Below are 27,688 nucleotides of genomic sequence, written 5' to 3'. Positions count from 1 at the left end.
GCAGGTTATACTGTATGCTTTGATTGAAACAAAATACAAGAAAGCCTAATAGTTTGTTAAAATCATCTGCTCTAATTCTCTCACAAAACAGAAGAAGCTCTACATGCATATTCCCATGAAACTGATTGAGATCAAATTATCTGCATGCAGACGCAGTGTCACGACTTCCGCCGAGGTCGGTCCCTCTCCTTGTTCGGGCGGCGTTCGGCGATCGATGTCACCGGTCTTCTAGCTATCGCCACCTTTCATTTTCCATTTGTTTTGTCTTGTTTTCCCACAAACCTGGTTTGCATTCATTACTCGCCGTGCATATAACCCTCTGTTTCCCCCCATGTCTGTGTGTGGAATTGTTATATGTAAATGTATGTGTACTCCAGGCTGGTTTGCGCCGGGTTATTGTAACCCGTTTGTGTTTAGTTTCTATGTACCGTGTTCTGTTTGCCTCAATAAAGGGCTCCGTTTGCTACCCATTTCTGCTCTCCTGCGCCTGACTTCCCTGCAGCCAGCTACGCACTCCTTTTCACGCAGTTTGGACATTTCACCAGTAAAACGTGAACAATTATTATTAACGATTGACAGTGATGATGGCCTATTTTGAAATTACATATACCTAACTTGGTGATCTCTCTGCATATTTGGGTAGGGACCGTAAGTAAACATTTCACTGTTAGTCTACGCCTGTTGTATACGAAGCATGTGACGAATAAACATATAAACTATACAATTTTCTTGAGACAGTATGTGTGGGCATAGTGCAGACGTTACAATTGGAAGATGCATTTCATGCATATTCTATAATAATATTCAATACGCTATATCTGTTGGTACAAACTTTGACTGAGAAGTTATGACATAATTTTTAACAGATTGTTGCACTCACACACCTAAACAACAGCACTACACCACTGTAGTGGGCTAATATTGAGGGAGGTAATGTGTAGTGGACCGCTATGAACATCATAGGAGAGCTCTGATGGGCTCTGAGTACTGATGGGAAGCCAGCGAAATATGAGCTAATGTACAGTAATGACTAGACCGTTGATATGAGCTACTGTAAAGTAAAGACTAGTCCATTGATATGAGCTACTGTAAAGTAAAGACTAGTCCATTGATATGAGCTACTGTAAAGTAAAGACTAGTCCATTGATATGAGCTACTGTAAAGTAAAGACTAGTCCATTGCTCTCCTTCCCTCACAAATTCAATGGTTATATAATTCATCCTTTTGGGGCTGGAGTAACCATGGTTACCAAACTGTACACACCCACCGAAGGTTGTATGGTACCGTGATTATATTTCTAGGGATATGGCCGGGTAACCATTACCTCCCATAAGGAGATAATAGAATCCAAGGCAATCTAAACCTCCTGTGGAGCAGGGACAGGGACAGTAGGCCACATTGTCATCAGGCCCCTTGACCTCAGTCATGCCTACTCATCCTCTCTCCATACCCAAATACCGCCGTGCCCCTAGGGGGGTGAAGATGCCATGGAGAAAACTGCTGATTCACTGGAAAAGTCTATAGGAAAACTGTAGAATCACCCCCAGCTGTACCCTGCCCTCGTACAACAGGCTCTGACAGAACAATAACCTTCTCCTGTTCTAACTCCTCTGCCCAATCCCCTCGCAACACCTCAGACTGTTATAGAACAATGACTCTCCCCCAAGAGACACAGTACATGTTGGTATTACTATTCCAAATTTTAGTCTGGTCTTAATACAGCAATGACAAATGATATGCACCGTCACACACATGACATCAAACGACAAATACCGAAACACAAATACACACTCAATGCTTTAGATTAAATACATCCCATGGGGATCGATGCTGTAATCCCTAGCCAGATCCTGACACCCGAACACTGATCATATGACCTTAACCCCAGGTCAGAGAGCCTAACCTATCCTCCCATTAATTAGACCAAGCAGCAGGTCCCATCCCAGGGGACAGAGAGGGGACTTTTTCTCACTTTCTCAGGGACACCATGACAAGCTGAGAAAGAGATGTAGAGAAAATACATAAATAACTCCTGCACACACAATTCCTCTGTGCATATTTACTGTCAACGTTTTGGTGTACAACCTTTTCCAAGGTCTTGAAAAAGGATGTGTACCAAAATGTTGACAATAAATATGCAGAGGTAAAATCGTGTACGCTGGAGTTATTCATATTTTTTCTACAATGTTGATTTTGGTGCGGTAATTCCCTGCTCCACAAACAAGAAAAGCGAGTATGTAGTGTTAACTCTGTTCTAAAGGTGCTAAAGAGAACCTGGACCTGATGACATACTGTGAAACAAACACATTCTGATGTGCATATCTTTGTATATTGTGTTGCAGGGGAGCATACAATGTTATGTCATCTACTAGATAAATGCCTTTAGATGCTTCCTGATTTTATGAAAGGGGCAGCAATACTAACAAATCAAAGGATGCACTGAGACTTCTTGAAGTGTAACCAACCGGAGGGAAGGAGAGTGTTGTGCGGAAAGATAATTGAACAAAGGTAGATTAAAGAAGTTTGAAATGGAAATGATGAAGTGTCCCTCACCTCTAACATTAAAAAAAAAAAAAATCCATTATATGGAAGTTAAATAGAAGTTATAAACAAATGACTGCGTAGCCTTCTGTGGAAAACTGACATTTTCTGAAATATTTCATTGTGTTCTCTACTTTAATACAATGGAGTTAGATAGAGTTAATGAAGTTAGATGGCGTTAGATACAGTTAATGAAGTTAGATGGCATTAGATACAGTTAATGAAGTTAGATGGCATTAGATAGAGTTCATGAAGTTAGATGGCATTAGATAGAGTTGATGGAGTTAGATGGCATTAGATACAGTTAATGGAGTTAGATGGCATTAGATAGAGTTGATGGAGTTAGATGGCATTAGATAGAGTTGATGGAGTTAGATGGCATTAGATAGAGTTGATGGAGTTAGATGGCATTAGATAGAGTTGATGGAGTTAGATGGCATTAGATACAGTTAATGAAGTTAGATGGCGTTTGATACAGTTAATGAAGTTAGATGGCATTAGATAGAGTTCATGAAGTTAGATGGCATTAGATAGAGTTGATGGAGTTAGATGGCATTAGATACAGTTAATGGAGTTAGATGGCATTAGATACAGTTAATGGAGTTAGATGGCATTAGATACAGTTAATGGAGTTAGATGGCATTAGATACAGTTAATGGAGTTAGATGGCATTAGATACAGTTAATGAAGTTAGATGGCGTTTGATACAGTTAATGAAGTTAGATGGCATTAGATAGAGTTCATGAAGTTAGATGGCATTAGATAGAGTTGATGGAGTTAGATGGCGTTTGATACAGTTAATGAAATTAGATGGCATTAGATAGAGTTAATGAAGTTAGATGGCATTAGATAGAGTTGATGGAGTTAGATGGCATTAGATACAGTTAATGGAGTTAGATGGCATTAGATACAGTTAATGAAGTTAGATGGCGTTAGATACAGTTAATGAAGTTAGATGGCATTAGATACAGTTAATGAAGTTAGATGGCATTAGATAGAGTTCATGAAGTTAGATGGCATTAGATACAGTTAATGGAGTTAGATGGAGTTAATGAAGTTAGATGGCATTAGATACAGTTAATGGAGTTAGATGGAATTAATGAAGTTAGATGGCATTAGATATAGTTCATGAAATTAGATGGCATTAGATAGAGTTGATGGAGTTAGATGGCATTAGATACAGTTAATGGAGTTAGATGGAGTTAATGAAGTTAGATGGCATTAGATACAGTTAATGGAGTTAGATGGAGTTAATGAAGTTAGATGGCATTAGATACCGTTAATGGAGTTAGATGGAGTTAATGAAGTTAGATGGCATTAGATACAGTTGATGGAGTTAGATGGAGTTAATGAAGTTAGATGGCATTAGATACAGTTGATGGAGTTAGATGGAGTTAATGAAGTTAGATGGCATTAGATACAGTTAATGGAGTTAGATGGAGTTAATGAAGTTAGATGGCATTAGATACCGTTAATGGAGTTAGATGGAGTTAATGAAGTTAGATGGCATTAGATACAGTTAATGGAGTTAGATGGCATTAGATACAGTTAATGGAGTTAGATGGAGTTAATGAAGTTAGATGGCATTAGATATAGTTCATGAAATTAGATGGCATTAGATAGAGTTGATGGAGTTAGATGGCATTAGATAGAGTTGATGGAGTTAGATGGCATTAGATAGAGTTCATGAAGTTAGATGGCATTAGATAGAGTTCATGAAGTTAGATGGCATTAGATAGAGTTCATGAAGTTAGATGGCAATAGATAGAGTTGATGGAGTTAGATGGCATTAGATAGAGTTGATGGAGTTAGATGGCATTAGATAGAGTTGATGGAGTTAGATGGCATTAGATACAGTTAATGGAGTTAGATGGAGTTAATGAAGTTAGATGGCATTAGATACAGTTAATGGAGTTAGATGGAGTTAATGAAGTTAGATGGCATTAGATACAGTTAATGGAGTTAGATGGAATTAATGAAGTTAGATGGCATTAGATACAGTTAATGGAGTTAGATGGAGTTAATGAAGTTAGATGGCATTAGATACAGTTAATGGAGTTAGATGGAGTTAATGAAGTTAGATGGCATTAGATACAGTTCATGGAGTTAGATGGAGTTAATGAAGTTAGATGGCATTAGATAGAGTTAATGAAGTTAGATGGCATTAGATAGAGTTAATGAAGTTAGATGGCATTAGATAGAGTTAATGAAGTTAGATGGAGTTAATGAAGTTAGATGGCATTAGATGGAGTTAGATGGAATTAGATAGTTCATGGAGTTAGATGGAATTAGATAGTTCATGGAGTTAGATGGAATTAGATAGAGTTCATGGAGTTAGATAGAGTTCATGGAGTTAGATGGAGTTAATGGAGTTAGACAGAGTTAATGGAGTTAGATGGCATTAGATAGAGTTAGATAGAGTTAATGGAGTTAGACAGAGTTAATGGAGTTAGACAGAGTTAATGGAGTTAGATGGCATTAGATAGAGTTAATGGAGTTAGATAGAGTTAATGGAGTTAGACAGAGTTAGAGTTAATGGAGTTAGATATAGTTAATGGAGTTAGATAGAGTTAATGAAGTTAGACGGAGTTAATGGAGTTAAGGTTAATGGTGTTAGATATAGTTAATAGAGTTAGACAGAGTTAATGGAGTTAGATAAAGTTCGTGGAGTTAGATAGAGATAATGAAGTTAGATGGAGTTAGATAGAGTTAATGGAGTTAGATGGAGTTAGACAAAGTTAATGGAGTTAGATAGAGTTTGTGGAGTTAGATAAAGATAATGAAGTTAGATGGAGTTAGATAGAGTTAATGGAGTTAGATGGAGTTAGACAGAGTTAATGGAGTTAGATAGAGTTTGTGGAGTTAGATAAAGATAATGAAGTTAGATGGAGTTAGATAGAGTTAATGGAGTTAGACAGAGTTAATGGAGTTAGATAGAGATAATGAAGTTAGATGGAGTTAGATAGAGTTAATGAAGTTAGATGGAGTTAGATAGAGTTAATGGAGTTAGATGGAGTTAGATGGAGTTAGACAGAGTTAATGGAGTTAGATAGAGTTTGTGGAGTTAGATAAAGATAATGAAGTTAGATGGAGTTAGATAGAGTTAATGGAGTTAGACAGAGTTAATGGAGTTAGATAGAGATAATGAAGTTAGATGGAGTTAGATAGAGTTAATGAAGTTAGATGGAGTTAGATAGAGTTAATGGAGTTAGATATTTTATTTATTTATTTATTTTATTTTACCTTTATTTAACCAGGTAGGCAAGTTGAGAACAAGTCCTCATTTACAATTGCGACCTGGCCAAGATAAAGCAAAGCAGTTCGACAGATACAACGACACAGAGTTACACATGGAGTAAAACAAACATACAGTCAATAATACAGTATAAACAAGTCTATATACAATGTGAGCAAATGAGGTGAGAAGGGAGGTAAAGGCAAAAAAGGCCATGGTGGCAAAGTAAATACAATATAGCAAGTAAAACACTGGAATGGTAGTTTTGCAATGGAAGAATGTGCAAAGTAGAAATAAAAATAATGGGGTGCAAAGGTGCAAAATAAATAAATAAATTAAATACAGTTGGGAAAGAGGTAGTTGTTTGGGCTAAATTATAGGTGGGCTATGTACAGGTGCAGTAATCTGTGAGCTGCTCTGACAGTTGGTGCTTAAAGCTAGTGAGGGAGATAAGTGTTTCCAGTTTCAGAGATTTTTGTAGTTCGTTCCAGTCATTGGCAGCAGAGAACTGGAAGGCCAAAGAAAGAATTGGTTTTGGGGGTGACTAGAGAGATATACCTGCTGGAGCGTGTGCTACAGGTGGGAGATGCTATGGTGACCAGCGAGCTGAGATAAGGGGGGACTTTACCTAGCAGTGTCTTGTAGATGACATGGAGCCAGTGGGTTTGGCGACGAGTTTGAAGCGAGGGCCAGCTAACGAGAGCGTACAGGTCGCAATGGTGGGTAGTATATGGGGCTTTGGTGACAAAACGGATTGCACTGTGATAGACTGCATCCAATTTGTTGAGTAGGGTATTGGAGGCTATTTTGTAAATGACATCGCCGAAGTCGAGGATTGGTAGGATGGTCAGTTTTACAAGGGTATGTTTGGCAGCATGAGTGAAGGATGCTTTGCTGCGAAATAGGAAGCCAATTCTAGATTTAACTTTGGATTGGAGATGTTTGATATGGGTCTGGAAGGAGAGTTTACAGTCTAACCAGACACCTAAGTATTTGTAGTTGTCCACGTATTCTAAGTCAGAGCCGTCCAGAGCAGTGATGTTGGACAGGCGGGTAGGTGCAGGTAGCGATCGGTTGAAGAGCATGCATTTAGTTTTACTTGTATTTAAGAGCAATTGGAGGCCACGGAAGGAGAGTTGTATGGAATTGAAGCTTGCCTGGAGGGTTGTTAACACAGTGTCCAAAGAAGGGCCGGAAGTATACAGAATGGTATCGTCTGCGTAGAGGTGGATCAGAGACTCACCAGCAGCAAGAGTGACCTCATTGATGTATACAGAGAAGAGAGTCGGTCCAAGAATTTAACCCTGTGGCACCCCCATAGAGACTGCCAGAGGTCCGGACAGCAGACCCTCCGATTTGACACACTGAACTCTATCAGAGAAGTAGTTGGTGAACCAGGCGAGGCAATCATTTGAGAAACCAAGGCTGTCGAGTCTGCCGATGAGGATGTGGTGATTGACAGAGTCGAAAGCCTTGGCCAGATCAATGAATACGGCTGCACAGTAATGTTTCTTATCGATGGCGGTTAAGATATCGTTTAGGACCTTGAGCGTGGCTGAGGTGCACCCATGAAACCAGATTGCATAGCAGAGAAGGTATGGTGAGATTCGAAATGGTCGGTAGTCTGTTTGTTGACTTGGCATGGTAGGATAGATATAGTAGGATAGATGGTAGGATAGATATAGGTCTGTAGCAGTTTGGGTCAAGAGTGTCCCCCCCTTTGAAGAGGGGGATGACCGCAGCTGCTTTCCAATCTTTGGGAATCTCAGACGACACGAAAGAGAGGTTGAACAGGCTAGTAATAGGGGTGGCAACAATTTCGGCAGATAATTTTAGAAAGAAAGGGTCCAGATTGTCTAGCCCGGCTGATTTGTAGGGGTCCAGATTTTGCAGCTCTTTCAGAACATCAGCTGAATGGATTTGGGAGAAGGAGAAATTGGGAAGGCTTGGGCGAGTTGCTGTTGGGGGTGCAGTGCTGTTGACGGGGTAGGAGTAGCCAGGTGGAAAGCATGGCCAGCCGTAGAAAAATGCTTATTGAAATTCTCAAATATGGGGGATTTATCAGTGGTGACAGTGTTTCCTATCTTCAGTGCAGTGGGCAGCTGGGGAGGAGGTGTTTTTATTCTCCATGGACTTTACAGTGTCCCAGAACTTTTTTGAGTTAGTGTTGCAGGAAGCAAATTTCTGCTTGAAAAAGCTAGCCTTGACTTTTCTAACTGCCTGTGTATAATGGTTTCTAGCTTCCCTGAACAGCTGCATATCACGGGGGCTGTTTGATGCTAATGCAGAACGCCATAGGATGTTTTTGTGTTGGTTAAGGGCAGTCAGGTCTCGGGAGAACCAAGGGCTATATCTGTTCCTGGTTCTAAATTTCTTGAATGGGGCATGTTTATTTAAGATGGTTAGGAAGGCATTTAAAAAAATATCCAGGTATCCTCTACTGACGGGATGAGATCAATATCCTTCCAGGATACCCCAGCCAGGTCGATTAGAAAGGCCTGCTCGCTGAAGTGTTTCAGGGAGCGTTTTACAGTGATGAGTGGAGGTCGTTTGACCGCTGACCCATTACGGATGCAGGCAATGAGGCAGTGATCGCTGAGATCTTGGTTGAAGACAGCAGAGGTGTATTTAGAGGGGAAGTTGGTTAGGATGATATCTATGAGGGTGCCCGTGTTTAAGGCTTTGGGGAGGTACCTGGTAGGTTCATTGATAATTTGTGTGAGATTGAGGGCATCAAGTTTAGATTGTAGGATGGCTGGGGTGTTAAGCATGTCCCAGTTTAGGTCGCCTAGCAGCACAAGCTCTGAAGATAGATGGGGGGCAATCAGTTCACATATGGTGTCCAGAGCACAGCTGGGGGCAGAGGGTGGTCTATAGTAGGCGGCAACGGTGAGAGACTTGTTTTTAGAGAGGTGAATTTTTAAAAGTAGAAGTTCAAATTGTTTGGGTACAGACCTGGATAGTAGGACAGAACTCTACAGGCTATCTTTGCAGTAGATTGCAACACCGCCCCCTTTGGCAGTTCTATCTTGTCTGAAAATGTTGTAGTTTGGAATTAAAATGTCTGAATTTTTGGTGGTCTTCCTAAGCCAGGATTCAGACACAGCTAGAACATCCGGGTTGGCAGAGTGTGCTAAAGCAGTGAATAGAACAAACTTAGGGAGGAGGCTTCTAATGTTAACATGCATGAAACCAAGGCTATTACGGTTACAGAAGTCGTCAAAAGAGAGCGCCTGGGGAATAGGAGTGGAGCTAGGCACTGCAGGGCCTGGATTCACCTCTACATCACCAGAGGAACAGAGGAGGAGTAGGATAAGGGTACGGCTAAAAGCTATGATAATTGGTCGTCTAGAACGTCTGGAACAGAGAGTAAAAGGAGGTTTCTGGGGGCGATAAAATAGCATCAAGGTATAATGTACAGACAAAGGTATGGTAGGATGTGAATACAGTGGAGGTAAACCTAGGTATTGAGTGATGAAGAGAGAGATATTGTCTCTAGAAACATCATTGAAACCAGGAGATGTCATTGCATGTGTGGGTGGTGGAACTAATAGGTTGGATAAGGTATAGTGAGCAGGACTAGAGGCTCTACAGTGAAATAAGCCAATAAACACTAACCAGAACAGCAATGGACAAGACATATTGACATTAAGGAGAGGCATGCTTAGTCGAGTGATCAAAAGGGACCAGTGAGTGGAGATTGGTTGGTTGGGGGTCACGGCGATTTAGACAGCTATCCAGGCCATCGGTAGCAAGCTAGCATAGGATGGAGGTCTGTTGTTAGCCACCTCTTGCATTCCGTCAGTAGATTAGTGGGGTTCCGTGTGGTAGAGGGGATTAATCCAAATCACACAACAACAACAAAAATAAAAACAATAGATATAGTTATACAGGCCCAAGAAGAAAACATAATTATAATAAAAATAAATAAATTGTCCGATTGTCTATTCAGATAGCAGCCGGTAAAACAGCTAACGGTTAGCAGGCCGCAGATGGGCGTTCGGGTAACGTCGCGACGGAGGAGCCAGCCAGATCTCCTTCGGGTAGATAACGTCGGCAGTCCAGGTGTGAGGGCCCGGTGGGGCTCCGCATAGGCAGTAGGAGTGATTGATGGGACTCAGGAGTGATTGACGGAGCTGGCTAGCTCCGGAATAATTGATGTTTGCTCCGGAATCGACGAAAGCCGATAGTCACACGGATAGCAGCTAGCTAGCTGTGAGATCCGGGTATGAATGTCCAGAGAGCAGTTGAAATCCAGGGACATGGAGAGAAAAATTGGTCCGGTATGTTCCGAGCCGCGCCGTACAAAACTGGCGATAGATTTTCGAGCTAAAGGATAGCTGATGACCACAAACCGTGGTTAGCTGAATACTAACGATTTGCCAGTAAAGAAGCTAACTAGCTTCTGAACTAGCTTCTGGATTAGCTTCTGGGCTAGCTTCTGGCTAGCTCCTGGCTAGCTTCTGGCTAGTTTCAGGCTAGCTTCTTGGAGTTTCTGGCTAGCTTCTTGGAGGATTACAGATTTTAGGTAAATAATAATTTTTTATAAATATAAATTGGTGTGGCGGGTTGCAGGAGAGTGTTTTGAAGATGAGTTGATGGAAAATAAAAATAAAATGTATGTGAAAAAATTTGTAAATATATATATATATATACAGGACACGACAAGACAAGGACAAAAGACGTCTGAACTGCTATGCCATCTTGGTTAAGTGTGGTTAAGATAGAGTTTGTGGAGTTAGATAGAGATAATGAAGTTAGATGGAGTTAGACAGAGTTAATGGAGTTAAATTGTCACACCCTGATCTATTTCACCTGTCCTCGTTATTGTCTCCACCCCCTCCAGGTGTCGCTCATTTTCCCCAGTGTATTTATCCCTGTGTTTCCTGTTAGTCTTGTATGTTTCAACCAGCGGTTTTCCCGTTCTCCTGCTTTTTGCATTCTCCTTTTTCTAGTCCTCCCCGTTTTTACCCTTGGCTGTTTCTGGACTTTGTGCCCGCCTGCCTGACCATTCTGCATGCCTTACCCATGAGCCTGTCTACCACTCTGTAACTCCTGGACTCTGTACTGGTTTTGACCTTTTTGACTGTCCACGACCATTCTCTTGCCTACCCATTTAGATTAATACACATTGTAAGACTCCAACCATGCGCCCCATGTGTCTGCATTTGGGTCTCGCCTTGTGCCTTGATATAGATGGAGTTGGATAGTTAATGGAGTTAGATGGAGTTAAATAGAGTTAATGGTGTTATATGGAGGTGGAAATTATGAGTTTGGTAGAGCAGAACACCTTTCTGTGTTCTCTTGATAATACCATTCATAGCAGGCACGCCTCCATGAGATATGCATGATATGAGCATCTTCATAGTATTATTGAAGAGAAACGGTGGTGCTTCACTGCAAAAACAATTGACTTGCTTAAGTATCAAATACAGGTCCCCAAACAGGCTGAGCCCAAAACACGTTAGACACGTCTATGTGTCCCTGCTCCTTTTTCGCCATCTCCATATCTGTGTGTGAGAGTATGTGTGTGTGTGTGTGTGCTGCCCACAGGGGAATCTCATTCCCCTGTTGTGATATTCAGCAGTGATGCAGATGTAACCCAGCCAGGCTGCCTGGGCAGACAGTCATCCACCCTGACAGAGGACCAGAGCTCTGACATCATCCCATCAGAGCGCCAGTCAACACCCCCAGGGGAAGCACGATTAGATGAATAAAGAGATAGAGAGGTAGAGGGAGGGAAAGAAAGGGCTGACAAAGGGAGGGAAGGTAAGTAAAGGGTTAATAGATCAATCAGATCAAGGGAGGAAGAGAGACTGCATGAGAGGCAGAGAGAGACAGTGACAAAGAATGAGAGATGGAGAGATGAATTGAGAGGAGGCGGGGTTGGTGTTGTAGAGGGCAGCACGATGAAGGGAGGAGATGGAGGTGAGGTGGAGTGGGAGTGAGGGGTGGGTTCTAATGATGGGAGAGGGAGTGGAGTGATGAAAACATGAGAGATGAGTTGTATCCATAAACATACAGTATATGGGCATGCTGATCATACAGTGCAACACAAGCACAGGTCCCCAAGCTGTGAAGGATGAGGCCGGAGCTCTGGTGTCAGCCCACTCAGTGCAAATCAGCAGGCCACTTCCCTCCGCTCCAGCTTAATACAACTAATGGAGCCATCTACTATATGTTGTCCAGCTAACTGCTGTTTGAATACTTCTGAGTTTTCCTGATTGGTTGATACCTCTGTGAATGCTGGTAGATGTTTCAACTGATCTTTAAACTCCCTCTTATTGCACACACACTAATAAAGTAAAGAGATGGTAGTGATGTCATTTCTCACTTAGATATTGATTAAGGTGAATTTATGCTGCGCTTTTTTCCACACAGGACTTCCGAAGCGGATTTCTCACTGTTTTCCATCAGATTATATAACTGTGCTTTCCTTTAATCAACTTTGTGTTCCGACTCAAACGCCTCAGCAAGGCTTGGTGAATGACTTCCTGAGACAGATCTGACATTTTATCAAAATGTTTCTTTTGTGCTGACCTATATTGCTGTTCCCAGCCAATCAAGTTACCCTGAGCTAGCTCCAGAGGCGGCCATGGAGACCGTTGCCAAGCCAGAAGAGTAATTATAAGGCTTGACTCAGTTTGATTACAGGCCAGATGAAGAAACTTTGGCTCCAAGGAGTTGGTGGTCCAGGCTCAAAGAGCATGGAGCGTTGAGCTCCTTATTTACGTGTTCTCTGTGTGTCTGCGTGTCTGGGGGCTAGCACTGTCATGCTACAGCAGAGTTTATTTCGGAGATGGTAATGATATCGAGCTGCCATGATAAAACTCCGTAGCTACTGCATGTTGGTGGGAGGGTTAGTCCAGTGACTCCAGTCAGCCGTGAGGCTTAAGGCCTCTGACACAATGGACCTCAGCCACCAGTGCATGACTCAATGAACACAACTTCAATAACCAGATTTAAGGTATAGCCTACAGAATACTGTACTCACCCTTTGGACCGAGTTTTTACAATACAAACACTTTCTGGATCAGATATCATATCTGTAAGAATGGTATCGTCAGAGAACAGGACAATGGTCAATAGAAGCAGCTGCAGTAGCATGCTTTAGAGTCAGACAACATTGGGGTTACACTACTTTGTGGAGCATCACAAATCTCTCAGCACAATTTTTTCCAGACTACTAATAAATACAAATGACTTCCAGGATAATTTCATTGTTTTCCTCCCTCATCTCCTTGTGGATAGAGCTTGGTTATCACTGGCTTTAGAGTTGTGCTGTAACACTATGATTCGTTTCTAATTGAGCTGCCATAGCAAAAGGAACAGAGATTACGCTGCCTCTAGTTTATGCTTCTCACGAAGCTTTGATTACCTGCTTCTAAGCATCTGAGTGCACACTCCTGTCTCCTGAGAATGAGCCAAGGCATATCATTCTCCATCCATCTGAATAAAGATTCCCTCTCTGCCCGAAATAGATAATATTCCGTTGTACTCGGTTCTACAGGGATAAACAAGACAGGTTTCACGGATGCAGCAGAACATATTCTCCATTTGAGAGAATGATTGACCTTCCCTCTCTGCCAATGACCCTTTCTCTGTCTATGCAAGGATATCCTATTCTAATATACAGTAAGGTGTGTGTATGGACAGCGGGTATATGCTTTGTCTGTCAATGTCAGTTTACACCCTTTCATCTGATCCTGTATGTGTATTTATTAATCTCATTGAACTGTATGTTTCTAGGCATCTGAATGGTTCCATTTCTCTTTGAGTGAATACTTCTGTCTTTTTGGCAGTGAGTGTACATTTCTCTAGCAACCTGAGAGCAAAGGCTTCTCTCTTTGTCTGACAGCATATGTGTGCTCACACACACACACACACACACACACACACACACACACACACACACACACACACACACACACACACACACACACACACACACACACATCATCCATTTCCATCATCTTCAGTCTGCTGGGATCCATCAAGGCAGGGGCACTGGGACCCACACAAGGGTAACTAGAGAGACTGGGAGATGGACAGAGATGATGATTGAAAGTGGTTATTCATTGTGGAAGGACACTAGACAAGTTGGCCCACGCGACTGTGCCTCGCACCAGATCGCTTTGATTAAAGACGGGTGTTGGACAGGCATCCGGCCAGGAAGAGGGGGAAGATGAGCATGCATGCGTGCCTCCACACCGTGACTGCAATGTAGGCATTTCAAGGCTGAACAGGTCATAACCGTGGCATGACCGTGAAATACGATTAGTATGACCACGACAGGACAAACCCACAGGCCAATACAGCACAATAACGTTCCTTCAGAACAAGATTCATATGTATTCTGACCACTGCACAGAACTCCATCTACCATCGTTCATATTTTGTTCCTTTTAGAACTCAGTAGAAAGGAAATGTGGAAATTCCAGGAGGCATTACAAATGGTATTGAAATCATAAGATGCCGTACAAAATAGTCTACATCAGAAAAATTCAGTGAAAACGAACTATCGTCTGATGAATGTAAGAGCTCATCTGGCACAGAAATGTACTGAACGCTACCATATAAAAGCACTCACTACTACACCACCTTACACAGTAGGACTCCTTACCCAATAATAGGGATTTATGTACAGTCCACTACCCATGAGGGACAGGAGGCAAGCAGAGCACTCAATTCCTGAGAACGTTTTAGGTGATAACACGGCAGCCTATCTAGCTGTTTGCTCACCACAAGAGTTGCTCTGGTTCTTATTTCCTGTTAACGTGTTTGTCTCTGACAGCTGTTGGGGAATGCATATGGAGTCGGTGGCAGAAGAAGGGTTAGACAGGCATTTCACGCGGGGGGACCACACTCCAGAATAATGAGTCCGCCCCCACCGTGCTCCCTGCTGAGGAACGGAGACACGCAGATCAAACCCTCTTTGAGCTGGCGAGGAAGAGTGGGAGGCAAACAGGCTAACAAGGGTGAGGCAGGATGAGAGGGAGCATGAAAAGAACAAGGGAGCATGAAAAAGGAAAGATGGAAAAACTGAGGAAAAAAGCCAAAGCTGACTTCGACTGGCAAAAGTAAACAAACATGACTAAGGCTAGGACCAATGAAGTGGGACAGGATGTAGAAACATAGTTAATAGCTGATGAAAGGACATTCTAGTGTTATTACCTGCTAATTCCTATTTCAATCATGAGAGGGAATTGGGCAATGGTTGATTGCCTGGGATCAGAGACAAGGTGAGCAGAAACTTGTTGAATATGTAATAAAGCTCATTACTTCCTGCTACCTTCTCAGGGTGACTATATCCAATCCTGATACTAATGTACTAACTCAGGACTCTCACAGCAGCAAGACACTGAAACCAACCAATCAGATGCTTCTGTCAGACATCCAATTACAGCGTCCCCATTGGGTCGTTATTGGCTCCCTCTCACTGTGTATCATGCCAATCACACAGCAGCTTCAAAACTGGACCACAAGGATCTGCTCTGAACATCACACACACTGCTGAGAAGTCTACACCAACTATTTTCCCTCAATCTCTCTTATTTCATTTCACCAGGGCTTTATCTCTCAACTCACTCACTCACTCACTCACTCACTCACTCACTCACTCACTCACTCACTCACTCACTCACTCACTCTCTTTCTTTCTTTCTTTCTTTCTTTCACACTCTCTCTCTTTCTCTTCCTTTCACTCTTTTGTTCGTAGGCTGGCTGATACCTTGATTTGTCCGGTGGAGTTGAGTTTTCTTGGCACGCTGGAGCTTCCTGTAGATCTGGGAGGTTGGCGAAGTCATCTTGTTCAGCCAGCCCGATCGCTAGAGACAGAACAACCATCTTCCCCTCGCTGCTCCACACAACAACCCACACACACAACGAGCACAGAGAGGGTAGAGACAGGTAGTTCAAAAAAAACTGTAAAGAGTAAAGAAAGGTCAAAGTGATATTGATTGGTGAAACATTTACATATTATCACTTGGATTGATACAAAACCTCACCCTTAAAACATTTAATTGAACCCAAGCTGTTGTAGACACAGATGGTTTACTTTCTGTGAGCTTTGAAGCATACCGTGTTACAGGCTTTAGTCATATTGAAGTATGCTGAAGTCTGAAAGGGGCCAGGCACACAGTGCTCTTAACAAGCAAACATTCACACACTTCTGCTCACACACACACACACACACACCCTTAGCTTCCCCTAGGGGATCCTCTTCCCCGGTTTGTGTAAAGCTGTGAGTCACTGTTTCTCTGAACCCTGTCCTGTCTAACTCTCTCCATCATTCTCTTCCTTCCCTCACAGGGCCTTTACAAAACACATTCCTGACCCCTGTTCAACAAAACCCACTCTGACCTTCATTGTTCTCTAATCATCTTCGGTCTTCTTGCACAAGAATATCACAATATATTGTCTTTGGGGGACAAACTCGTAGTGTGTAGTTAATAGTAGTAGTTATCATATTTTAGTGCAGTCTGTGAGGAGGCTGAGGATGTTTTGCTCCATGTCCAGCTGCCTAAATGACACATGGAGTCTGTGCATCATACAGCTATTCATCACGATGTAAAAATGTATTGGCATTCATCCTGCTTGTTCTTTTCCTCCCTCTTATAGCAGTTTCTCTTTCCCTCCATCTTTGACCCAAATATTTTATTTTCATGTAATTTCTATTTCTGCCATTCTACAGTCTCTCTCTCTCCCTCCCTCTCTCTCAAAATGACATTTATCAAAAGAACACGACCGCCTGCAAAAAGATTAACGCAACCATACTTATCTCTTGAGTCGAAGCAGACAAAACAGAAATGTTGTCTGTGTTTTAAAATCCAAGTAGATCAATACACATTCTTTACAGTCACTAAATCATGATGATCAAAATAAAGTACTATCCAAGGTGGTAGTTCACCAAACCATTTCATTCACATTAAATCAAATATCATTCCTCATGAAAAAAAAGCACATTTTGTGCAGGATTCATTCATTGGTACCAAAAGCAAAGCTCTATAATGGAAGGTCACAATGTTGGAGAAAAAGTAACCCAACTTCATTCTCTGCATCTCTGCATATCCGCAATATAAAGAAAATCATAACAATTAGACAGTCCGCATTGCCTAGATCTTTCCATTGCCTAGATCTTTCCATTGCCTAGATCTTTCCATTGCCTAGATCTTTCCATTGCCTAGATCTTTCCATTGCCTAGATCTTTCCATTGCCTAGCTCTTTCCACCTTTTCCCATCCTCCCATCCACCAGAGCCTGGTCCCAGTCCAGAAAGATTCATGTTTACAGGGACTGTGGGCAAGGCCACCTCTCCCTCCATGTTCCACATATCTGCCCTGCTTTTATTGAGTGATGATTCAGTGAGGCGGTCACTTGTCTGGGGCCTGTGTTAATGGGCCAGAGAGACTCAAGTGGAGGGCAGAGCGGTCGGGGGTGTCCGCAGGCTGCCCTAGACAGCCTCAGACATCCATCATCGTCCACACACACAGGAGGAAAAGGAATCAATGTTTTGTTTACCAAACAAATGGTTCATCCCCAGCCAATCATTTCAATAACCGATTCATTGGAAAATCGGTGACAGCATCAAATGTGTCAGGAGATTCTGGCTTCCAGATCGCTCCTCCACCTACAGTAGATCTACTCTCTCCAATATGCAATATGTGAGGGGTCTGTGAAGTACTGAAGTACTGCTAACTGCAGGGTAATAAAAAAATTAATGTTACTGTTTTGTACAGTGGTTGATGACTAATTATTCTGGGAACCATAAAGTGTATGGTGAAAAGTACATTTAGTGGTACATTAGGCACATTTAGCTTTATCATAGAATATTGTTAAAGTTATAGCTAAATTGAATTACGAAGTGGTTGTTTTTCATCCATATCCACACAGTGAATTTAACTCTCTCTCCACCTCAACAACTCCTCCTCGTCTCCTTGGGTTTAACCTTCATCCTATACCCCCTCTCTTTCTGTCTTTCACACACTACTCCTCTCTAGCTTTATCTCTCTCTGTATCTAATAGTGACAGTCCATCGTGGGAGTAATGATGCTGTAGACAGAAGATCAATGCAGTGTAGTTTCTACATGCTGCTGCTTAACCCCTGTACCTATGTTGATGCACACAGGCTATACATGTGATACACACACACACACACACACACACACACACACACACACACACACACACACACACACACACACACACACACACACACACACACACACACACACACACACACACTTCAGAGTATGGTATGCAGCTGCAGCATACTTATTAGCTCAAATAGTTTGTCCCCTACCCTCAGGTAGACAAGTGTGACCTATGCAAAGATAATGACAGACACTAAGGCACTAAAGGGCAACAGACAGATAACCAAGAACAATGCATCAATTACACAACATATTAAAGTAATGCCAAAAGACAAGAAGTTAATATATGTCATTACAGCTACAGTACATGGCTTAGGCTTGGCATTTTGGGAGTGAATCTTACAGTATATGAAACTCTTTAAGACAATTACCCGAGGAGAAGGGGGAGAATTGATATAATAAGGACAACACAGTGAGGTTGAGAAAGACAGAGGACAGAGGACAGTGCAGACAGGTTCAGAATAGAACCAAGAGCAGAATCTAGAACATTCCCAGATCAGACTCACAGGAAAGACTTGACATCCAGTCCTCTGTTGCGGATCTGTCCCATCATGTGGTCCCAGCTGCCTGGGTTGGACCTGGAGCGTCCTCCTCCTGCTCCTCTGTACCGGGAAGCACCTGTCCCCGCCGGACTCCCCCGCACCCCCCGCGGGCCTCCCCGGTGCCCCCCGCCTCCGGGCCCTGTGTGCAGCTGGCCCAGGCTCTGGGAGGTGGCTGGGGGGTCATTGGGGCCCGGAGGGGGCTGGTGGCTGAGAGGCTGCTGGAGACTCTGCTGTCGCACCAGGGGACGAGGACGGGCTGCTGCAGAGGATGGAATGTGCTCCAGAGTAGAGGCGGCTGAGAGGGAGGGGTCCCCAAAACTGACCAGACAGAGTAGCAAGGGAAGAGAGGGTAACAAGGGTTTTGCAGGAGTTGCACGTGAGAGACGAGGGAAGGAGAGGGACAGATGAGAAGGATAGTGGTAACCAGAGAGATAGACAGAAGAGATACATAATTGGAAAACAGGAGATACAGAGGGAGAGTGATGGTGTGAGTACAATACAAGTACCAGAGGGAACAAAAATGAGGACGGGCCCAGAGAGTTCAACATAGAGAAAGGAGGGTATGGAGAGATGAAAAACAGGAGATAGAGCATTGTCAGGTTAAATCAGTTCAGCAGCAGTTATACAGTTGTAGAAGATGCTTGTATGTGAGTGTCTGACAGTCTGTGGGTAGGCTTGTGTTTTTGACAGTGCTCAGCCCAACACCAAACAGGAGCTAACAGCCTTTATCTCTATTTTCCTTCATCCACTGCTCTTACCCTTTTCATGTCACTTTTCTCCCTGATTTACCTTGACCTCTTCCTCCTCCTTTTATCCATCTTTTTTTCATCCCATTCATCTGTCCTCCTCTAACCCATGATGACTTTACACTAGCCTCCTAGCTAACTCTCACACTATGCTGCTTCTCTTAGGTCAACTGGTCTTTGTCAGCTCTATTCATCTTGCCTGCCTTACCCATCAGTTCAACCCATTAATTTGACCAAACAACCCTCTCCCTTCCCTGAAACCTCTCTGTCTTTCTAATCATCCATCTGCTTTTACACTAGTTTAATAGTGCTTCCCTACCCTCCCCCTTATGCCCTTCATGAGTACTGTAAGCTCTGGCTAAACAGCCTCTGTCTTAGGCTAGTGCAGCGCTGGAGGATTTACAGTCTTTGGCTGTGTTGACTGTGCTCTTCAGTGGGCCCTGGGCTAGCTCCACAGCGCTGTAGTAATTCTACTGGAGAGCACCAGAGGCAGGCCCCGAAGGGGAGGGATTTGTGGACCAGATTAATACCAGTCATACTTCAGCATTTTGAGTGATGATTCAGTGAGGCCCCCCCCCCACCCCACCCCCCCCCACCCCACCCCCCACCCCACCCCACGGCCTTTCAGATAGCTCACATACAGCTCAGGACAATGTGTTGACTGAAGATGGGCTGTGGTTAGTGAGAATGAGTGTTACAGTCATTATATGAATGGTCAGTGGGTATGGAAGTGTCTTGGGATGGTATATGGTATGTGCTAATAGCGGTTACAGCAAATTTGATGAGTGTACTTTGCTTTAAACATTCCAGAAAATCTACAAGTGCCATCAGATTTGATTGGATTGTATATAATATAAGACATTAGGTTGGTTTGATTGAAGTTCATCAGTATCATGCTTTCCCACTCTCTCCGTATCACCACTGCCTAAATCCTTCCTCTCACTCATCTCATCCAAAGTATTATCATTGGACCTTTTATATGGCATAAAGAATCTAAAGAATGAGGTAGGGAAGAAATAATATGGATGGATGCATTAAGTATGAAAGAAAGGGATAAGCTTCCAAGCTATCAGTGACAAGAGAAAAATATAACAATATAAAGAATAAATGTGATTCAGAGATAGAAGTGTATCTACGAAAGCAGCAGGTCATAGATAGCAACATCATATAAAAGTCTTTCAATAAAATAATTACACTCTGCACCTCCAACAATGATGCATTCAGTGCCAAGCTACAGTATGCGCCATATCAGCTGCAGTATGCGCCACATCAGCTGCAGTATGCGCCACATCAGCTGCAGTATGCTCCACATCAGCTGCAGTATGCGCCACATCAGCTGCAGTATGCGCCACATCAGCTGCAGTATGCGCCACATCAGCTGCAGTATGCGCCACATCAGCTGCAGTATGCGCCACATCAGCTGCAGTATGCACCACATCAGCTGCAGTATGCGCCACATCAGCTGCAGTATGCGCCACATCAGCTGCAGTATGCGCCACATCAGCTGCAGTATGCGCCACATCAGCTGCAGTATGCTCCACATCAGCTGCAGTATGCACCACATCAGCTGCAGTATGCACCACATCAGCTGCAGTATGCGCCACATCAGCTGCAGTATGCGCCACATCAGCTGCAGTATGCGCCACATCAGCTGCAGTATGCTCCACATCAGCTGCAGTGTGCTCCACATCAGCTGCAGTGTGCTCCACATCAGCTGCAGTGTGCTCCACATCAGCTGCAGTGTGCTCCACATCAGCTGCAGTGTGCTCCACATCAGCTGCAGTGTGCTCCACATCAGCTGCAGTGTGCTCCACATCAGCTGCAGTATGCTCCACATCAGCTGCAGTATGCTCTACATTTTACAGTCCAACAAATATTTTTGTCATAACTGACAGAATGATTCATCAATAAATCTGGATGGAATACGTGGCATAGGGCCAGCCAGACATCTGGGAGTCCAATTCACACAGAAATACATTTCTCCTATGTCATAAAGTTGTCTTAGGCTTTTTACAGCTCCTACCCACATACCGTACGTAGCCAGCTCAACACCTAATTCTTTCACTGTACATTTCTCTACTATTTCAATATCTCTATTGTCCAAGGTTGAATACATTCAACTGCAAATAGATATTTAATTTGTCTCTCTGCATGTATAGTAAATTACTTACCTACCCTGTCATTCAAATGGACAAGCAGGCTATTTGTCCTTCTATCGGCTGCCTGTATCCTCCCCCTGCTAACTTAAGGAGGGCTTCTCAGATATCTCCTACCCAGAAAGTCAATTCAACTAACTAAAAACCTTGAGAGATTTGTAATTAAAGAGCCTTGAGGAGGGGCAGAGGTAGTGAGAGGGGAGAGTGAGACATATCTTACAGCAGAAACAGACACACATGGCTACCTTAAATTAGAAACCAATTACAGACCACAAATGGGGAAAAAGTTAGATTTGATTAGGAGGAGGGGGAGGTAAAAAAAAGGCAGGTAAAGAGGGAATTGGATTTTGACTGAAAGTGTTAAAATGGTAATACATTCTTAGAGAAAAAGGGTTATTTGGCTGTCCCCATAGGAGAACACATTTAGTTCCAAGTAGAAACCTTTTTGGTTCCAGGTAGAATCATTTAGAGTTCCATGTAGAACCCTTTACGGAAAGGGTTCTACTGCATATGGAACCCAAAAGGATTCTACCTGGAACCAAAAGGGTTCTTCAAAGGGGTTCTCCTATGGGGACAGCCAAAGAACCGTTTTACGTTCTAGATAGCACCTTTTTTCTAAAAGTGTACATGAGGAGAGTTTCAGGCGTCTTAAGAACGGCCATGCTATAAGATTCCAATTCAAAAGTAGATCTTTTGTGGTCCAATACAGTGATGAAGCAGTGGCAGACGTTGCGTAACTTTTGGTATTTGTTTGTGAGAGAGGATGTTCTCTTTAGTCAACAGAGCCTTACCATGACAACATGTTCCCATGTATCAGAAAATGGCAGTACAAGCACTCACATTTTCAGCTCATTATTTCCTTCAGTAGTTTCTTCCCTCTTTCCATCCATTCTTCCTTTCATAAATCTCTGCACTTCCAAATGCCGCATATATCACATATAAGCCTTGCTGCTTCTGACTGCAGTCCCCCAAACCATCCATTCCATGCCTCTGCGCTGCTCAGCAATAACCCCCATGCGTGACCTCATGCCCAGCCAACCCGTGTCACTCATGTCACTCACTTTCTGGGCCTCAGGCCTCCGGAGTGCATGTGGCTCTGGACCGTCTGCCAGCGCCCAGCCTTGCTGCCAGGGCCCAGCCCCGTCACTATGCTTCTCACGCTGTCACTGCGACTGGGACCTGCCCCGCTCCCACACCCAGCCCCGCCCCCATCCCCCTTCTCCACCCCACTGAGAGACAGGGGGCACCAGATAGACAGACAGACACAGACATAAAGTAGAGAGAGACAGAAGGAGGAGAGAGAGAGGTGGATAGTAACAGTAGAATCAGTGAGGAAGAACAACCCGGAAAGTGAACCACACAGCAGAATAGCATTAGGATGGGGGTAGTGTTATCAATCCACCTACAGGTTTCCAATACAGAGGAGTAGCAGCCAGCCGTGAGGATCCAGCAAGTCAGTATGCTGTGCTGCTGCTGGGTTAGCAGGAGGGAGGTGGGCTGAGATTCACTGTATATATCTGTCTGTCTGTCTGAACCAGATGGGAAGAGTGACAGAGTGGTGTGTGTTTGGGTGCAGTGGGACTGAGACAGACAGATGCTGGCTGTGTTTTGAGTACCTGTCAGTTAGACTGACTGGCCATTCTGCAGCTGTACTTTATACTGCACATTAAATATACATGACCAAATGGATTATTCTATCAAGGACTTCATGGTGTTTGCAATAAAACTGAGGGGGTCATGATCATTGAATTATGTAAGTTATCTATGGCCTCTTTACATTTGAAAAGAAACAGTTGATCTACTTTGTTATCAAGTACAGTAGGAACTACAACGTTAAATGAAACAGATAGGCTTGATTGTGTGTAATGACATTGTTGGAGTGAGTGGCTCGAAAGCATCTAGTAATACATTGTAGTGTATAGCAGTTAATCAGCACAGTGAATCTGTTGAGTACACACTTCATTCCTCTCCCGCGTAGCCCAGAGCAGCACAAGCAGCCGTAACCTAGACAACGTCACAGAGACAACAGCAGACAGACGAGACACAGTTTCACTACAGGGTCACTACACTCAGTGGAGACACACAGACACAGTCAGAACACAGCTGCTGGCCGAGAGGGAAAACACTTTAGACAGAGAATATGTGCGTCCAGCCTGCAACAGTTCTACAGTGAGCATGGGGTAGGGGTAGGGATGCAGTTGACCATTTAGGGAGATATAAGGTAAGTTATATGTAGCTTATGCACAGGGCTTCCCATCCCTTTTGCTCAAGACCTCGTAACATGACGGTGAAAAGGGCAAACATTTGACTGGATCTCAAAAAGGGATCAATGGATCCTAGCAGGTTCACTGTATCACAGCCCATGAACTCTAAAGACAATACACCCATTGAGAATAAACCCCCCTTTATCTTTTCTCTGGTAAGCTATAAATGGATCCTAGCAGGTTCACTGTTTCACAGCCCATGAACTCTAAAGACAAAACACCCATTGAGAATAAACCCCCTCTTTATCTTTTCTCTGGTAAGCTATAAAATTAAATTAAAAAACTACTTTCTCAGCGCAGGAAAAACATCAATGACATTAGAGCCTTTAGTGATTAATGTACTGTACTGTACAGCTATAGAGTAACTGGTGTGTCCAGAGGGCTCAGGTGGTCTGACTAAGGAGAGGCAGCCTTATAGCACCTGGTGGTGGAGGTGGTGGTGGTGGTGGCACAAAACCACGAGGCACAACGAGAGTGAGGAGAGGTGATTAGGGAACAACACAGGACTCCTATAGAATGTGACAAAAAAACAACAACAGCAAAAACTAGGAGCAAAAGCCCAAAACAACGGTCAACCCTCAATGACAGAGCTGAGGGGAGGGCAATGGGTTTTCGGTTAATACCCTTAAGATTATGGGATGGTTGGTTAGTTGGTTGGTTTCAGTGGAAAGGTGGATATTGGGCTGTGTGAGTGGGATCTATAAAGGGTTTCTGCTCAGATGGTCTGAGGGTTGTCCGTCTCCATGGTAGCACTCCATGGGCTGGAGGTGAAGGGTTAGAGGTTAAGGGTTAGTGAGGCTGGCAGGGCTGTAAGGAATAGGGGGCTTTTCAAATGTTGGTTGGTTGGTATATAGGTAAATGTTGGCATTTAGGTCAAAGTTTCTGTATGTTCAGTTTCAGTATGTTCAGTTTCTGTATGTAAAGTTTCAGTATGTTCAGTTTCAGTATGTTCAGTTTCAGTATGTTCAGTTTCTGTATGTAAAGTTTCAGTATGTTCAGTTTCTGTATGTAAAGTTTCAGTATGTTCAGTTTCTGTATGTAAAGTTTTAGTATGTTCAGTTTCTGTATGTTCAGTTTCAGTATGTTCAGTTTCTGTATGTAGAGTTTCAGTATGTAAAGTTTCAGTATGTTCAGTTTCAGTATGTTCAGTTTCAGTATGTTCAGTTTCAGTATGTTCAGTTTCAGTATGTAGAGTTTCAGTATGTAAAGTTTCAGTATGTTCAGTTTCAGTATGTTCAGTTTATGTATGTCTATATTGTGTGTATTTTAAAGATTCATGTTACATATTCATGTGTCCAGATGGGAAAGGCTAGTATAATGAATAGTGTGTTTATAGTGTTTATAGTGGGGGGCAGCTTCAGACATGATCTGCATCTATTAGTGTCTCCATCCAATTAATATTTGATCTGTCCTGGTAACACCACTAGAGACAACACCCTTCTGTATCCCAAAATGGCTCCCTATTCCCTATGTAGTGCACTAATTTTAACCAGAGGGAATAGGGTCAAATTTGCGACGCACCCGAGATGAAGATCAGAGGGCTGGAGGGAGACAAGGCTGACCTCACGCCTGGCCATCCCTATACTGATGTCAGTCACCTCTAAGGTGAGGCAAGTAGAAACATCCTAGTAGCAGCCCTGTACAACTTAATCTAGTTCTGCATGGTCAACAATGCATACTAAATAGCTTTACCTTTCAGACCCTGTTGGCTGCAGGAAAAGGAATTACTAATGCCAATCAACGGAACTCTCCCAAGACAGAAGATACTGTATGTAAGATGTGCATGTTATGTGGATAACATCAATTACTAATGCCATTTGGCCCCTTTAGACTATTATATTTGACCTTAGCAATGACCTTTACCGGGACATATGCATTAGGTTATGCCTTGGGTTCAGAGCTACTGTTTGGCAAATGAGCCACTTGTGTAGAATATAAAGCACATACTTTGTGCACCATGTAGCTCTTAGTCTATGTCCGGCAGAGAGAAATGCATGCAAGTGGACTAGGGTGGCATGTTCCTATGTAGACAATGTACTGTGTCTTTGGATGCATATTTTGTCTGCAATGTTTGTCTGTTTCTAGAATGTAGTGTTGTTCTAGTGAGTCAGTCTGAGGGGGTTGTGGAGGGTAGGGGGTACGGGGGCACAGAACTCAATGTAAGAGGCTTGGCTCCCCCGCTTCATTACAGCCCTGCACAGAGAGAGGGGTCCCTTACCAGCCGCGACCGAGACTCACTTGGGCGTGAGGCGAGGGTCTCCATACGGGGCATAGGGGGACATGTTTAAGAGGAACTCCTTGGGCGGGTAGGAGCTCCATCTCTGCTGCACGTTGCTGCTGTCATTGTTATTCCAAAAGTCCCTGTCTAGATCACTGTGGCCAGAGAGAGAGACAGGTAAGAGCAGTACAGCCAATCACAGTGGAGTAGGAGGGAGGAGTTTCAGGGACAGAAAGAAAGATAGGTCAGAGCAGCAGAGCCAATCACAGTGGAGCAAAGTGAAGGATGTTTCTTGGAGAGAGACAGGATAGGGAAACAACCTTAGTTTAATAGATGAATGAGAGACATGTCAATCCAGGCAATAGAGATACACCTCTAATATTTGTAGAAAATAATTGGGAAATACATTAAGGGTAGGGGCCCTGCACAAGGTCGGACTACCACATTAGGGGTAGGGGCCCTGGGGCATCGACCTCCGTGGGCCCCAATTTCTGAAATCAGCTAACTTACTACATTTCAACACATTTTTCCATGATGCAGAGAGAAAACCTTTACCTTCTCCCACAGGACCAATGTGCCCACCCACACCTCCCACCACAAGACAGTTGCACTGACCCACAGGTACCAGGAGCACCTTGAAGACATAGAGAGCATTTCGGGGTTGGATTAATTTTCCTTTGGAATAGTCTGCGCAGGGTAAGATAAGATCTGTGGACAAAATTAAAATGGATATTCTGATAATTAGGATTTCTAGAACAGAGATTTACAGACCAGTTAATTTCAGTGAATGAAGGTAAGAGGTCTCTTCTATAGTAGGTCAATTGGCAGGGGCTTCTAAAATGCTTTTAAGAAATGCAAGTATAGATCAGAAAACAGTCCCCTGGGTTGAGGCCGGTTCTCAAAAATGTTGCAGAGGGGGTGAGTTGGTAGTGTTTCGCCCCAGGGAACATCATGTGCTCGCATGGCAGAGCGAAGTTGCAAATAAAAGAAGAAGGATTTGCCCTGTAAATTAAAAGTTGTTTGTCATTTCTGATAGCGGGTCTGCAAAGCATGGCTTGGTGGTCGGCGAGGGCCATGGGTAATACATCTATATCAAGCATGGCTTGGTGGTCGGCGAGGGCCATGGGTAATACATCTATATCAAGCATGGCTTGGTGGTCGGTGAGGGCCATGGGTAATAATCTATATCAAGCATTGCTTGGTGGTCGTCGAGGGCCATGGGTAATAAATCTATATCAAGCATGGCTTGGTGGTCGGCGAGGGCCATGGGTAATAATCTATATCAAGCATGGCTTGGTGGTCGACGAGGGCCATGGGTAATACATCTATATCAAGCATGGCTTGGTGGTCGGCGAGGGCCATGGGTAATAATCTATATCAAGAACTTTGTTGAACAGGTCCTTTAAAGTGAATATAAAGTCCACAAGAGAAAAATGTAACATTTTCATAGGAGGGATTCATAATTCTACACTAAATCGTCAACTGCCATCTCATTTGCCCATTTTTCTGCAGTGTCACAGAGGTAAGATGCTGGTCTCTGCCCCCTGTCTGCCCAGATCTGTCTAGCTTGTACTCCCAAACTGCATTAAAATCATGATTATTAAATAATGCAATGAGCTGCCAAAAATGTTTGTGCTAATTTCCTGCAATTCTACACTTTTACCATGAGGCAGAGAGAAGAATGTACTGTTTTATAGCTCATCTCATGCTTTTGTTCACATTTTGCCATGAGGCTGAGGGAAGGTTTAGCCGTTTTCAAGGTAATTTCCTGTTATTCTATACATTTTGCCATGAGGCGGAGAAAAACGTTGCAGTTTTAAACCAAATTTCCTGCA

The 27,688-nt window shown here is 43.3% G+C and overlaps 1 protein-coding gene across 2 annotated transcripts in view; it reads right to left on the bottom strand.

Moving 5' to 3' along the window:
- Window positions 1-27,688, bottom strand: part of LOC109873155 (synaptotagmin-7-like) — a 116,875-nt gene that overhangs the window by 21,370 nt on the left and 67,817 nt on the right. For both annotated transcript variants that reach the window (XR_004206752.1, XM_031813195.1), the window contains exons 4-6: window positions 25,874-26,008; window positions 18,434-18,787; window positions 15,507-15,632 (exon numbers count right to left, since the gene is read on the bottom strand). Coding sequence is in view for 1 of the 2 variants with exons in the window: in XM_031813195.1 (XP_031669055.1) it covers window positions 15,507-15,632; window positions 18,434-18,787; window positions 25,874-26,008 (615 nt within the window). In the remaining variant the exon portion in view is untranslated. The remainder of the gene's footprint in view (window positions 1-15,506; window positions 15,633-18,433; window positions 18,788-25,873; window positions 26,009-27,688) is intronic.

The sequence above is a fragment of the Oncorhynchus kisutch genome, linkage group LG3 (assembly GCF_002021735.2).
Source record: "Oncorhynchus kisutch isolate 150728-3 linkage group LG3, Okis_V2, whole genome shotgun sequence".
Classification (NCBI taxonomy): domain Eukaryota; kingdom Metazoa; phylum Chordata; class Actinopteri; order Salmoniformes; family Salmonidae; genus Oncorhynchus; species Oncorhynchus kisutch.
The sequence above is the reverse complement of the archived record's forward strand: the minus strand, read 5'-3'. Positions and strand labels throughout refer to the sequence as shown.